The sequence below is a fragment of the Trachurus trachurus genome (assembly GCF_905171665.1).
Source record: "Trachurus trachurus genome assembly, chromosome: 2".
Classification (NCBI taxonomy): Eukaryota; Metazoa; Chordata; class Actinopteri; order Carangiformes; family Carangidae; genus Trachurus; species Trachurus trachurus.
Window position 1 is genome coordinate 9289715 of NC_139914.1, and position 14115 is coordinate 9303829.

The 14115-nt window shown below is 42.0% G+C and overlaps 1 protein-coding gene across 1 annotated transcript; it reads left to right on the forward strand.

Annotated features, from left to right (window-relative positions):
- Positions 1–1336: 1336 nt before the first annotated feature.
- On the forward strand, positions 1337–14054 carry LOC310999457 (protein-tyrosine kinase 2-beta-like). Its single transcript, XM_083989892.1, has 30 exons — positions 1337–1513; positions 1690–2056; positions 2509–2687; positions 2806–2893; positions 3004–3083; positions 3635–3697; positions 4141–4195; positions 4281–4421; positions 4545–4616; positions 4712–4804; positions 5626–5743; positions 5970–6009; positions 6257–6288; positions 6372–6419; positions 6812–6906; positions 7003–7084; positions 8411–8511; positions 8617–8732; positions 8923–9023; positions 9138–9227; positions 10082–10286; positions 10375–10483; positions 11265–11312; positions 11626–11751; positions 11944–11976; positions 12349–12373; positions 12529–12566; positions 12673–12807; positions 12901–12981; positions 13101–14054. Exons 2-30 carry the CDS (start codon positions 1850–1852, stop codon positions 13332–13334), a joined length of 2835 nt encoding a protein of 944 aa, XP_083846018.1. The 5' UTR covers positions 1337–1513; positions 1690–1849; the 3' UTR covers positions 13335–14054.
- Positions 14055–14115: the final 61 nt, after the last annotated feature.

The window sequence follows — 14115 nt, forward strand, 5'->3', positions numbered from 1 at the left end:
TGATAGCCTAATTCATGCATCCAGATGTTTTTTAGTTGGTTTAAAGTGTGCTCACATGACCAATACTCCAGTCCAGCAGCACAGGGCTACATGGGTAATGAGCATTTATCATTATTATTATGATCATTATTATTAATAATAATTAGTGACTCTTTGATTTGCACGCTGTAGCAGGGCTGCATGTAGCCTACAACCACAACAGGAAGTGGTCAATGTAATGAGTAAAAGGGGTAAAGAGGCTTGGGCCCGCTTGACCATTTTGTAGCAAAATTCACATTCGACGCTCGATCGAACTTAAACAACGTTCCAACCATCAGATTTGCGCGCTTTCTCGCGACAACCGCTCTGAAACAGAGACCTCTACCGGTGAACTGCTGCTACTACACCCTGAGGAGGCCTACAGACCAAGAGGACATTTTACAGAAGAATGTGAGACTTTGTCCACTCTAATAACGTCCAGCATTAATCCACTAAATAATGGCCTTTTTTATTTCATTTTTTAACCTAGTCTACAGGTGTTTTGACTGAACTCATAAATAAGGAGATAAAAGGCCCCGATCAGCTATAATGAACTCAAAGTCATATAACAAATGACAAAGTTAGTTCCTTAGGCTGAGGTTATACAGTCAATATAGCTACACACAGACCTTACTATCGGCCTATTTAAGCTACATGCTAATTTAAAGCTCCCACCATCACTGGGTTTTTGTGGCATCCCAACATGTGTGACCTCTCATATAAAAGGTCAAATAATTAATTTGGTCATTAGATTCCCAGCAATGATTAATGTATTTGTAGGCTACCTTGTTTTTAAAGTTGTAACTGTCTTCATTGTCTTTTTAGGGGAGAGACAATTTAAAAGGTGAAATATTTAACAATTGTTTTCATTTCATTGTCATCTTTCCAGCTGTGTGTGTTAATTCCACCTGTGTTAACCTGACTTTTAAAGTTGTAACTACTACTAATTGTTAATAATCCATTGAGTGACACATGCCCTCTTCTCCCACATTTATCAACATATTCAATTAGATTTCCATTGCCTTCTAAAACCACTGTGTCAAACTGCAGCACGTCAGACTAAAGCCATCGTTTCCACCTGTGCAGAACGTTTTCCAAAACCTTTTGCAAAACTCAGAAGAAAGGGAAGTGAGTGTGCTGTGGGACGTGCCTCTTTTGCACAGTGAGGGTGGGTTGTGGTTTGATGCTGGACTGTGCCACTGCGCGTGAGCTCGGGGGTGACACGGCGGTTTCATCAGTTCTGTAAGTTTTTCTGCTCGCTGCTCTTCAACTTCCTTTTTTAGCCTGCACGTACCATTTCCTCTTTTGCTCAGTGATGATTTGCTCTTCTTCAGGACGCAGCCTCGAGAGAGCCTGCTGTGTTAAGGAGACTAAATACACAAATTTACTCACAGTGACATGAGTGCAGTTTGTCGCCTGCGTCAACTTGTTGTCAGTTGTAAAGCCTGACAGTGTATTTCACATGGTGAGCTGTGGAGCTTGATGTGCGAGACTGGTGAGTACGAAGTGAAACGCAAACAGCGGCGGTTGAATAGTTTGCTGACATGTTAATGTTCTTTAAAACTCTTCAGATCCAACAGTGAATGGTTGTGTTGTGATGTTGTGATGTTGTAATGTTGTGATATTGCAATTTTGCTTTGTTGTGATGTTGTGTCTCCTGTGTGTCCCCAGCTTCAATGCATCCCTTCACATATGCAGCTGTATGAGTGACAAGGAAGTGTGTGTGCGTATGTGTGTGTGTGTGTAGGTGCGAAGGCGATGTGTGCCCCTGTGCTGTAGTGTGTGTTCGTGTGTGTGTGTGTGTGTGTGTTGAGTGGTGGCTGGCTGCGTGATGTCGGGGGACACCAGCACCCTGTCCTGGAGGAGCATGTCTCCCCTCACCCGGTCAGTTTCCTGTGACAGCGGGTCTCCCACGGCAGCTGTCGCCAGGGACGGCATCTTCCCCGTGAAGATCATCAAAGTGTGTTTCCTTAGCAACAGCTCCAACATGGGCAAGAACTTCAAACTGGTCCGCTGTGAGGAGGGCTGGACCGTCAGGGTACTGATGTAGTAATGTTCACATTACTTTATGTCCTACTGGCACATCTATACCGTTATACTCTACTGTTTACTATACTACACTTCACTATCATATATGCTGCTTTACACCTTTTCATTCTACTTTATGCTCTAATGGAGTTAAATATAATGCATACACTCTGATATACTGTGCAATAAGCATAATACTGCACTTACTGTTTCCTCTACACCACTTTACTTCCTGTATTCCACTGTATGAAAATACTTCATTGTCCTTTTCTACTTATCTACTCATATTCTACTACTACTACACTTCACTGTACTGTGTTAACAAATAAGGAAGTCTGATCTAGATTTAAAATAATGTGACAATAGCAGAGAAAAAATATGTAAAACAAGCTGAGTTGTCAAACTCACCCTAATTTGTTGTCGGTGTGTAATATTTATTGTGTGATATTACTTCCATCCCAGTCTGTCATCAATACAGTGCTGTCCAGTGGTTGTGTGGGTCCAAACATAAAATTCAACCTCTGCTACGGCCTCCTCCTCAAACACCTCAAGTCCTCAGTGATCCACTGGCTGCACCCGGACATGACGGTGTCCGAGCTCACCCAGCGCTACGAGCAGCAGTACCTCGAGGCCGAGTGGAGGTGAGTCGTCGGACGGTGGTGTTGTGCAATCAAGCAAGCCCATGTTGTTGCAGCATCGCATGACCTGCAGATAAGGAACATGACTTCTGAAATCTCACTGCGGTGTGTGTCTGTGCAGATATGACCTGAGGATCAGATACATCCCATCAGACTTCATGGAGAAATTCGAGGACGACAGAACCACCATGCTTTACTTTTACCAGCAGGTCAGTGATGGATCAGTGTGTTGCACAATATACATAGTTGTATTAATTATCATTGTAAAATTAGAGCTCAGATACAAGTATTGGGATGTGTATGTGTGCTTTTTCCACAGGTACGAAGTGACTACATGCAGCAGTACGCCTCAAAAGTCAGTGATGGGATGGCGCTACAGCTTGGTTGTCTGGAGATTAGGTACTTGAATTACCACCTTAAAGGAGACATATTATGCCCCTTTTCCACAAATTAAAATAGTTCCCAGGTGTCTTAAAGACATATCTGTGTCATGCTTCGGTCAAAACACCCCAAGGATCAAACATCACAGCTCTATTTTCAGAACGGCTGGGTTCAGAGCCTGTCCCTTTAAATGCAAATGAACCACTGCTTGCCCCGCCCCTTCTACTGGTCCCAGGTAGGGGTGGGATTATGCAAATTAAAAAAATAATGGCATCATTGTCAGACAACTGAGGGAACAGCTCGCAAAACCACATGGATTTCAACTTCAGGAGCCTGCAAACTACTGTTTCTTTGGTCAATTCTCACATTTTGGGGGCCGGACGGCAAGACAAACACCCAAATATAAATTAAAGAGCCTTCAAAAAGTTATATTTCCATAATATGTCCCCTTTAAAAAAGGATTGTCATCTGTACCTACTAATAATTGCATATTCTTAATGAAGAACAAACAGCAGTTTCTTCACAAACTGTAAAACATCATTGCGTTTCTTGATCTATTGTGTCCACAGGAGATTCTACAAAGACATGAATCCAAACGGGCTGGAGAAAAAGTCCAACTTTGAGCTGTTAGAGTGAGTTTCTACCTATTTATGTTAATCCCTTAATACCCACTGGTCCGCGGGGTCCGGCCGACCCAGTATGAAGACCTACAGGCCAGTGGGTGTTAAGGGGCTTAATGGAAACTTTACATTTGCGTGTGGCCTTTGCTGCCCTAATTCCTGTTTTAACTGGAATGAACTGCAGCTCATATATCAACGCATCTATCACACACACCACTGTGCCCTTAGGCAACAGCGGGGAAACCACACACACGACCAAGTGCTCTGACTGATAAATGTAGAGGAAAATGAACAGATGCAGCGTGTGGTTTGCATTGCATACAGCTGCATTCAGTGACCAACGCTGCGTTTTATACACACACGTTCATATCAGGAGAGATAATTTAACACCAAGGCCTGAGTGCTGATCAGAAATGTTGAAATGTGTCATGATGGTGATTCCTCTGCCCCGTCAGGAAGGAAGTGGGGCTGGACCCGTTCTTCCCCAGAGAACTGATTGACAGCATGAAGGTAGGGTTCAACTCATTCACCTGGTTGGATTTTTCTTTCTTTCTTTCTTTCTTCGGCCTAAATCCTGCGTGTTTTTGTGCATCAGCCCAAGCAGCTGCGCCGGCTGATCCAGCAGACCTTCCAGGGCTACTCCACGCTGAACCAGGACCAGTGCATGACCCGGTTCTTCACCACTCTGGCTCAGTGCCACTGCTACACACAGGAGAGCTTCACCTGCCAGCTGGTGGTGAGTGTCAGAGCGTCAAATACCACTGTAAATGAGTTGTTTTTGTGTTTGAACTGTGGATGTTCTTGTCTGCCCCATATTCATTCATATCTGTGCATGTGCCTGTGTTTTCTGTGTCTATAGCACAGCTGGAACATAACAATGGACCTGGTCATCGGCCCTGAAGGCATCAGTCAACAAACTAAGAAGTCAACAGTGAGTTTGAACTTTCTCCTGACATTTTTTTTGTCATATAAATTTAATTTAAATGACACAAATAATTCAGTTCTACACCTGTGTGTCCCTCTCAGCCTGAGGCCACCTTCTCTCAGGTGCGCAGCATCTCCTGCACAGAGAGTGACGGCCAGGCTCTGCTCACAGTGCACATAGAAGGAGCCAAACAGGTATCAATACACAACACTTCCTGGTTTTGCATATGTTGATCTATCTATCTATCTATCTATCTATCTATCTATCTATCTATCTATCTATCTATCTATCTATCTATCTATCTATCTATCTATCTATCTATCTATCTATCTATCTATCTATCTATCTATCTATCTATCTATCTATCTATCTATCTATCTATCTATCTATCTATCTATCTATCTATCTATCTATCTATCTACACTGCAAAAACTCAAAATCTTTCCAAGAATATTTGTCTTATTTCTTGTCAAAATGTCTCATTTCTAGTCAAAACTAATCTCTTTCCACCTAAAATAAGACTCATCACCTAAAAATTAACTTGTTTTTAGATCATTTCACTTGTTTCAAATAAATTTTCACTTGAAATAAGTAGAAAAATCTGCCAGTGAAAGGAAGTTTTTTGTGCTTGTAATAAGGAAGAAAAACTTGCTCACTATCAGATTTTTCTACTTATTTCAAGTGAAAATTTGTTTGAAACAAGTGAAAATGATCTAAAAACAAGTTAATTTTTAGGTGATGAGTCTTATTTTAAGTATAATGAGATTTGTTTTGACTAGAAATTACATTTTCACTAGAAATAAGACAAATATTCTTGATAAGATATTTGAGTTTTTGCAGTGTATCTATCTATCTATCTATCTATCTATCTATCTATCTATCTATCTATCTATCTATCTATCTATCTATCTATCTATCTATCTATCTATCTATCTATCTATCTATCTATCTATCTATCTATCTATCTATCTATCTATCTATGTAAAAACACAGTATCATGTGTTAAACCCTCCAGCCTCTGTCTGTGAAACCTGCCTCCCTGGCTGTAGCAGAGAACATGGCCGACCTTATTGACGGCTACTGTCGACTGCAGGGCTGCTCCGAGACCTCGCTCATCGTCCGACCCAGCAAAGGTATACAGGAACCATCAATAATGCAGCAAATCACATAAACAAAGGATTTGGGGTGTATTTATTTTCTTTTTCATCTCAAATAACTGGTTTAAACGATCTAATAGCCTTTAATTTAGACGTTTTATCATCGTCAGACTGAATGAATATAGAAGTATGAACGTCTTCCTTTAGTTTTCTAGGTTTTTAGACAACCACGACTAAAAGAAATAATTTCTGGCTCTTACAGGGAGAGACACAAGACTGAAACTCCCTGACATCCCAAAATGGTAAGTGTGATGAATCATATTGGAAAGTAATGTGTCATAGACATTGCTAAAGATGACACGGTCAGACTTTTTGTCTGTTGTCGGCTGCCGAGTAAAGTATTTTTATGTTTTTTTCACACCTTCCACCTCATTTTTGCCTTTTCTAAGCCGAAAGGTCACAGTTGTTTTTAACGTCACGCTTCAAACAGGCTGATTTGTCAGTGAAATGCTTTATTTGCATATGTAAATGTCTCTTTCTCTTTTCTAGTAATGTCCCCAAAGGACCTAACAGAGGCTCGAGTAAGTCAGATAATCATTCGCTGATCCCAGTTCAGCCTCCTGAATGATGAATCAATAATAATCTTTGTTTTCCTCCACTTCAGGCTCTGACATTTATGCTGAGATCCCAGAAGGCAAAGCAGTCTCTGACAGTGAGTAGTGTATTTGCCATCAGCGCCCTTAAAACCAATCTGTCACATGATCAATTCATCATCAGCCAGAAACAACAGGTCGATTTTAAAAAAGTAAATCACATCCACATCCGCTTCCTCCCTGAGAGAAAGAAAAATGATTAAAACATGTGACAAAATCAGAAAAAAGGGGATTTTTTTAAATGAAAGGAGGCAGAGGGAGTTTTTTTTCTTTAGGTAAACCTACTTTTAGTTCTAAATTTCCTCTCAGAGCAGTTTCAGTTTCAACCAAAACATCTGATGGCTCTTGATCTCTTCTCTCCTGAAGTACCTGCAGACATTTTAACACCCACACACTCCCATTCTGCACTTGAATTGTTTCTTATTGTGTGTTTGTGTGTGTGTGCGTGCAGACAAACACAGTATATCAAGAGGTGACGTTGTGGTGGGTCGGATCCTGGGTGAGGGATTCTTCGGAGAGGTTCACGTTGGAGTTTATAAAAGCCCGGTGAGTTTGTTTAGCCTACTCTCTGCTCGCTATAGATGCCACACTAAATGTTGAATCTAATGCATGTGTGTGTGTGTGTGTGTGTGTGTGTTACAGACAGGGGAGAGGATCCAGGTCGCAATCAAAACATGTAAGGACTGTTCAGCAGATGTGAAGGAGAAGTTTCTGAGTGAAGCAGGTGGGTACGAAGCTGCAGCCGTGATTACTTCCTGTAGAAAGAAAGCTTCTCTCGGTGCCCTCCCTCCCCCGCCTCAGTCACATGATCGGCTCGCTGAGTTTCAGAAGAAGATGTGTGTGACGCAACCGCAAAGCTTGCTACATCATCAGAAAAGAAACTTTGTCCTGAAGACACGAGGAATGCAGCAATCACAGAAAACTAAAAGAAAATCTACATTCAGAGTTTTGTGTCTTTCGTCAGGTAGTCGACTTCCTGTTGCTTGGTTGTGGGTTTGTGAAGAAGCACAGACTTGAGGCTGCAGTGGTTTCAAACTGAGACGTGACATCTCTGACTTAATTTCCTCTGATTATTAACCAAACAGCCTCCGTTACCGCTGATTAATTATTGCTGTGTGTCATCTAGACTATCTGATGATGATGTCACCAAGTGGCAGCACATCCAGTGAGATATTTGTTTTGTTTTTTTAGGCCAAACAGCTTAGCCAACACAAGCTGCCACACAAACACTGTGGTCAGTTTGAATCTCATTGTGGTCAAACTGAAACTTTCCATCTAAGTCACTGGTTAGAGACAGATTTGCCATTGTTACACTGTTGTGAAAATGAAGCTTCTTCATTCTGTGAATTTCTTACTCTGCTTCTGATAAATCAGCTTCACTGCAAAAACTCAATATCTTACCAATAATATTTGTCTTATTTCTAGTCAAAATGTCATTTCTAGTCAAAACAAATCACATTATACTTAACATACTACTACTTAACTTTACATAAAAAGTAGCTTGTTTTTAGACACTTTTTACTTATTTCAAGCATATTTTCACTTGAAATAAGTAGAAGAATCTGATAGTAGAGCAAGTTTTTCGTACAAGCACAAAAAACTTGCTTTCACTGGCAGATTTTTCTACTTATTTCAAGTGAAAATTTGTCTGAAACAAGTTAAAATTATCTAAAAACAAGTTAACTGTTGGCGATGAGTCTTATTTTAAGTGGAAAGAGATTAGTTTTGACTAGAAATTAGACATTTTGACAAGAAATAAGACAAATATTCTTGGAAAGATTTTGAGTTTTTGCAGTGTTCCTGTGATATCTGATTACAGGGGTATGCAACTCATACCACGCCACCATAAATCACAACTCCGTAGAGGCTCAACATATCATTCAGGGAATCATTTGTTGTGCTTACTGTCCTTGTTTATTGGTCCTATACAGCCAACAGCGCGTATCACTGCTTACTTAACTGTTATAGTAGTAAATCATTAATTTACGCGTCTCTGGTATGTAATGTCTACTCACTTTCACTTTCCTCGATTCTGCTCTGTCGGTCGCAGGCTTGATGAAAAACCTGCATCATCCTCACATAGTGCGTCTCATCGGGGTCATCGAGGTGGATCCCATCTGGATCGTCATGGAGCTGTATGAACACGGAGAGGTATTGAATATTGAATTCATATAAATGAGTAAAGATGCCTTCAAGGTTTAAAAAAAAAAAAAAAAAAAAAACCCAGTGAATGTTTTTTTTTTGTTTCTCCATCAGCTGGGCCAGTATCTGGTGGAGCAACAGTACAACATCAGTGTAGCAACGTTAACCCTCTACTGTCTACAAATCTGCAAAGCCCTGGCGTACCTGGAGGGACTCAACATGGTGCACAGGTAACACAGAGCAAAACGTCAGTGCAGCTCAAAATAGAAATTGTGAAAATAAAGAACTGAGTCTGCAAACACTTCCTGAGACACGTTACAATAACCTAATTAAAGGTACAAGTGTTTTATTTCGGTGAGAACTGCTCCTTTGACCTTCTTTCTTTCACGTCTTACTTCCTGTCTGGTTTCTGTGCTGCAGAGATATAGCGGTAAGAAACGTCCTGGTGGCGTCGGCTGAATGCGTCAAGCTCGGCGACTTTGGTCTGTCTCGCTACATTGATGAGCAAGAGTATTATAAAGGTACACACACACACACACACACACACACACACACACATAGATGTATACATGTGCTTGTGGTAAACACTTCAGAGAAATGCACCGCAGAGGAAACTCATTCTTTCATTCTTTCAGCTTCAGTCAGTCGATTACCAATCAAATGGATGGCGCCTGAATCCATCAACTTCAGACGCTTCACCTCGGCCAGTGATGTCTGGATGTTTGGTAAGAAACGCTTGCAGACTTAAAGGGATACTACACCCAAAATTGATAATTCACCAATCATCTACGCACTGTCATGCCAAGGAAGGTTTTGGAGAACTTTTGGAGTCATCAAAACGCTTTTGGAGTGAAGTATCCCTTTAAAGGGATAGTAGCATTTATTTTTAAAGTGGGGTTGTATGATCTACAAATAGCCCCTAAGTACTTTAATTGCAGTAGAAGACTCTCTGCACTCCTCCCGTTAGCAACGCCAGCCCATAGCCCTGCCCAGAGATTTACAACATACATTGTTGTGAATGGACCCAAAGAAACGGCCTATTTTCGTGGCCTAAAAGAGGTTTTACCTGAAAGAAAATACACAGTTTCATTGTTCACTTTAATATAATTTTTCCAGCCCCTCAAAGTGCAGGAAAAACGCATTTGGAGCTAACCAACTGCTGATCGGCGGGCGCTAACCCTGGGTGGAGGGATATGTGAGTTGGTTAGGTCCAAATAAAAACTGCATTTTTCCTGCACTTTGAAGGGCTGGAAAAAATTATATTAAAGTGAACAATGAAACTGTGTATTTTTTTTTCACATAAAACCTCTTCTAGGCCGCGAAAATCGGCCGTTTCTTTGGGTCCATTCACAACAATGTATGTTGTAAATCTCTGGGCAGGGCTATGGGCTGGCGTTGCTAACGGGAGGAGTGCAAGAGTCTTCTACTGCAATTAAAGTACTTAGGGGCTATTTGTAGATCATACAACCCCACTTTAAAAAAATGGTACTATCCCTTTAAGGTTTTGTCTTGTCTCTTGAATATAAATAGAGACGTTTCCTCGGTGACGAGATCTCCTGTTTTGTCTCCGCTCCACCAGGTGTGTGTGTGTGGGAGGTCTTCTCCATGGCCCAGCAGCCGTTCTTCTGGCTGGAGAACGGCCAGGTGATCAACCAGCTGGAGACCGGCGTCCGCCTCCCCAAACCTCAGCTCTGCCCGCCCACCGTCTACACGCTGCTCACCCGCTGCTGGGAGTATAAGCCGCAGGACCGGCCCAGCTTCAGCCAGATGGTGTGCTCCCTCAGGTATACACACACAAAGACACACACACACTCACACTCACTTTTTGAGATTATAACTGGTATTTATTTGATTGACGTCTGTGTCTGACAGTGACATGCACAGGATGGAGCAGGGGCAGGAGCAGGGTGTGACGTCGGACCGGACACGACCCATCACACCAACAGTACCTAACGCCAACCATGCAGACCCTCCACCCAAGGTACCACACACACACACACTGTTACATAACTCACAGACCTGAAGCTGTCCGTGGTGCTGAAGGAACAGGCAAACTTAAAGGGATAGTCTGAACAGGCAAACTTAAAGGGATAGTTCAACATTTTGGCAAACTGGCCCATTGCCATAATCCCTATAGTTTTAGCAGTAGGTTCGTTACCTTTAATTGTCGGTGCAAGCTGTTTTTAGAGTGGCGGAGCAGAGCCGTGAGCTGCTCAGAGCTACACTATGGAGGCTAATGGGATTTCTTGGTTTCCCTCATCAAACTCATCAAATACACAATCCAACAACTCCACAACGCTTTGGTGGACAAGTTGTGACCTGCACATTCACCACGCTATGAGATAATAACACAACGTTACCAGACAGAGTTGTTTTCGAGGTTAATTCATGCAAAACCACTGATGTGCATTCCCATCGGGGGCAATTTTTCGGCAAGCAGTCTCTGTATTTACCTAAAAATAGCTTGCACCGACAATTAAAGGTAACGAACCTACTCCTAAAACTATAGGGAATATAGCAATGGGCCAATTTGCCAAAATATTGAACTATCCCTTTAACAATATGTCTGTTTGGTCACCACTGAATTGTTCTGAACTCCAGCTCCACGCCAGCTCTTTTTGAATGAAAAGTGAATCCGTATTTGAGTGAATGTTGTCTCATGTCCTCTCACCTTAACGATACATTACTCATTTAGAGCAATTGAATACTAATCATCATCATCATCATCATCTCTCTCTCTCTATCTCTCTCTATATCTCCAGCCATCCAGAATACAGGGCAACACCCTTCCTCGGGTTGCACAGAAACAGGTGCCTACACACACACAAGACATCAAATGCAAAGGACAAATAAAGCTGAATCTGAATCTGAAATACACTATCATGTGCACTAGTTAACCTGTACTGTATTGTCGATGTCAACATATGGTGCACACAATACAATGAGCAAACCCCCCAGATTACATCACAACACTAGAGGGAAGTTTAGAGTTTACAAAGCCACAAGATGGAAGTAAAGTAATTGAAGACACGTGACTGTAACAATACAGGAAGTGTGGTTCATGATGTGAATATTAGAAATGAATGCATCAAATCAAAAATGAAAGACTGTTTGTGTGTGTAGGCAGCAGAAAAAGATAACAGGCCAGTGTGGGAGAAAGAGAGAGCGCACGTGGAGAGCACTTTACAAAGACAAAGAAGAGAGATGCAGATGGATAAACAATGGCTGGAGCAGGAGGAGAGACAACTGGTAACACACATACAGTACATACACACACCCACACACTGCAGATATCGCAGTAGAAAGTCCTTTTCACTGCTTCACACAGGAAGTGCATCTTTGGCAAGCACATCCAGTGTCTGACCAGACGTTATGAAATGAACACAACGTCAACAACTATTTTGCAAACGCAGCCATTGCTCTTGTTGTGTTTTTGTGTAGGATCCTGTTGTGCGCCTGGATCCACCAATAAAGGTACACTCTACTTTTTTTTTTCTTTTTTTATGTTTTTTAGGCAGCAGAAAACCAACCTGGACACTCACAGTGTTTCTTTCAGCTGTAGTTTGGCCTTAATTTGTACTTTTTGCTCCCTTTAAGGTTTAACTTCAGCATTATTCAGCTAGTATCCAACAAATGACTGATTGTAATGATTTAAATAACCACCTGTATGAGGTAATCTAGTTGGACTGAGACAATCCTCCACACGGTGGCAGTAAAGAGTAAAAACCTGAGTCTTCTCCACTATTAGAAAAATAATTTGCAGCAATAACATGACTTGAAGTGTGTAACTAAAACACTTTAAACTGATAAAATTAATATGTGACAATTTCTTCTCTGTCTTTGCAGCCTCCTGAAAAAAACCCAGCGAATGGTGAGTTCAGTAACTTTACTGACCTGTTACCTTTTGATATCTGAGGCTGAAACTGCTCTAACAGTTTAATATACAGAATATAAAATGAAAACTGTGTTGCGTTCACTGTGTGCATGTACATAAAGTGCAGATATGTTTCTGTTTGTGTGTGTCAGGTCCTCCAGAGAAGCCTCAGATGCCTCCTGCCACACAGGTAAAAAAAAAAAGCACAGGCACCAAAGATCCACACAGCAGGAGCCTCGTGTGATGTACAGAACATAGATCTGACATTTGCAGTGTTGTTTTGTTTTGTGCGACAGCCGCGTCCCACGGCCGAGCTGGACCGCTCAGGTGACCAGGTTTACACCGGCGTCATGCTGATGGTGAAACAGGTGGTGCAGCTGAAGAACGACGTCAACACGCTGCCTGCCTCCGAGTATCCCTCCGCTGTCAAAGTAGGTCCTGTTTATGAATGAGTGTTAGTAGTGTTTTTTTAATTATTATTATTATTATTAATTATAATGACCCACTCTTTGTTCTCTGATCAGACGGTGGGCATCACTCTCCGCAGCCTGATCCAAAGTGTTGATGAGATCCTGCCCTCGCTGCACAGCTCTGTCACCACAGAGGTAGAAGCACCACTTCCTCTCTCTTTGCCTGACCTTATTTTATGACAGCGTACACACACACACACACAGATCAGTATCTTTTGCTATTTGACCACAGTTGTGCGATGTGATCTTCTCAGATCGAGGGCACTAAGAAACTGCTGAACAAGGACCTGGGGGAGCTGATCAATAAGATGCGACTGGCCCAACAGAACTCTGTGACGTCGCTGAGGGAGGAGTGTCAGCGGCAGATGCTCACCGCCGCTCACACCCTCGCGCTCGACTCCAAAAACCTGCTGGACGCCGTGGACCAGGCCCGGGTCAGAGCCAACCTGGCCAAGCCCAAACCGGACTCACCTGAGCCGGAGGACTGAGGAGAGCGAGGTCATCGCTGATTGAATGTTTTAAGACACGGACATGGAAGTTAAGTGAGCTTTAAAGGGATAGTTCACTTGGCCCATTGTCATAATCCCTATAGTTTTAGGAGTAGGTTCTTACCTTTAATTGTCGGTGCAAGCTATTTTTAGAATGGCGGAGCAGAGCTGCGAGCTGCTCAGAGCTACGCTACGGAGGCTAATGGGATTTCTTGGTTTCCTTCATCAAACTCATCGAATAATCATTATTATCTCATAGCGTGGTGAATGTGCAGGTCACAACTTGTCCACCAGAGCAGCTCACGTCTCTGCTCCACCGTTCTAAAAAATAGCTTGCACCGACAATTAAAGGTAACAGACCTACTCCAAAAACTATAGGGATTATGGCAATGGGCCAAATTGCCAAAGTGTTGAACTATCCCTTTAACAAAAGCTGTGATTATATGGGAGGATGCAACACTTTTTGTTTTCATAATAAATGAAGAAAAATATGATAATATATAGTGAAGGAAGATCTGTTACAGCAAGTTGAAGGCGAGCCAATCGAACTATGACTGTTTTAAAGAGCAATAACCTAATAATCTGTACTTTTTCTACTATTAAAGACAATGACATTCTGCCACTCCTTTGCTTTTTTCCAACTCTATTTGTCATAATCTGAGGACCAATGTCCTGACCAGAAGTCAGGGATTGTTTAAGATGTCACCCTCCTCACAATAACAGAACCATAAACAAATGTTTTACTGGCCTCAAATGAGAGATCATAACCACAAACTTGTCA

Coding starts and splice junctions, on each gene's coding strand:
- LOC310999457 (XM_083989892.1), top strand. CDS start 1,850: ATGTCGGGGGACACCAGCACCCTGTCCTGGAGGAGCATGTCTCCCCTC. Junction 2,688..2,805: donor TACCTCGAGGCCGAGTGGAG/GTGAGTCGTCGG, acceptor GTGTCTGTGCAG/ATATGACCTGAGGATCAGAT. Junction 7,085..8,410: donor GAAGTTTCTGAGTGAAGCAG/GTGGGTACGAAG, acceptor TGTCGGTCGCAG/GCTTGATGAAAAACCTGCAT.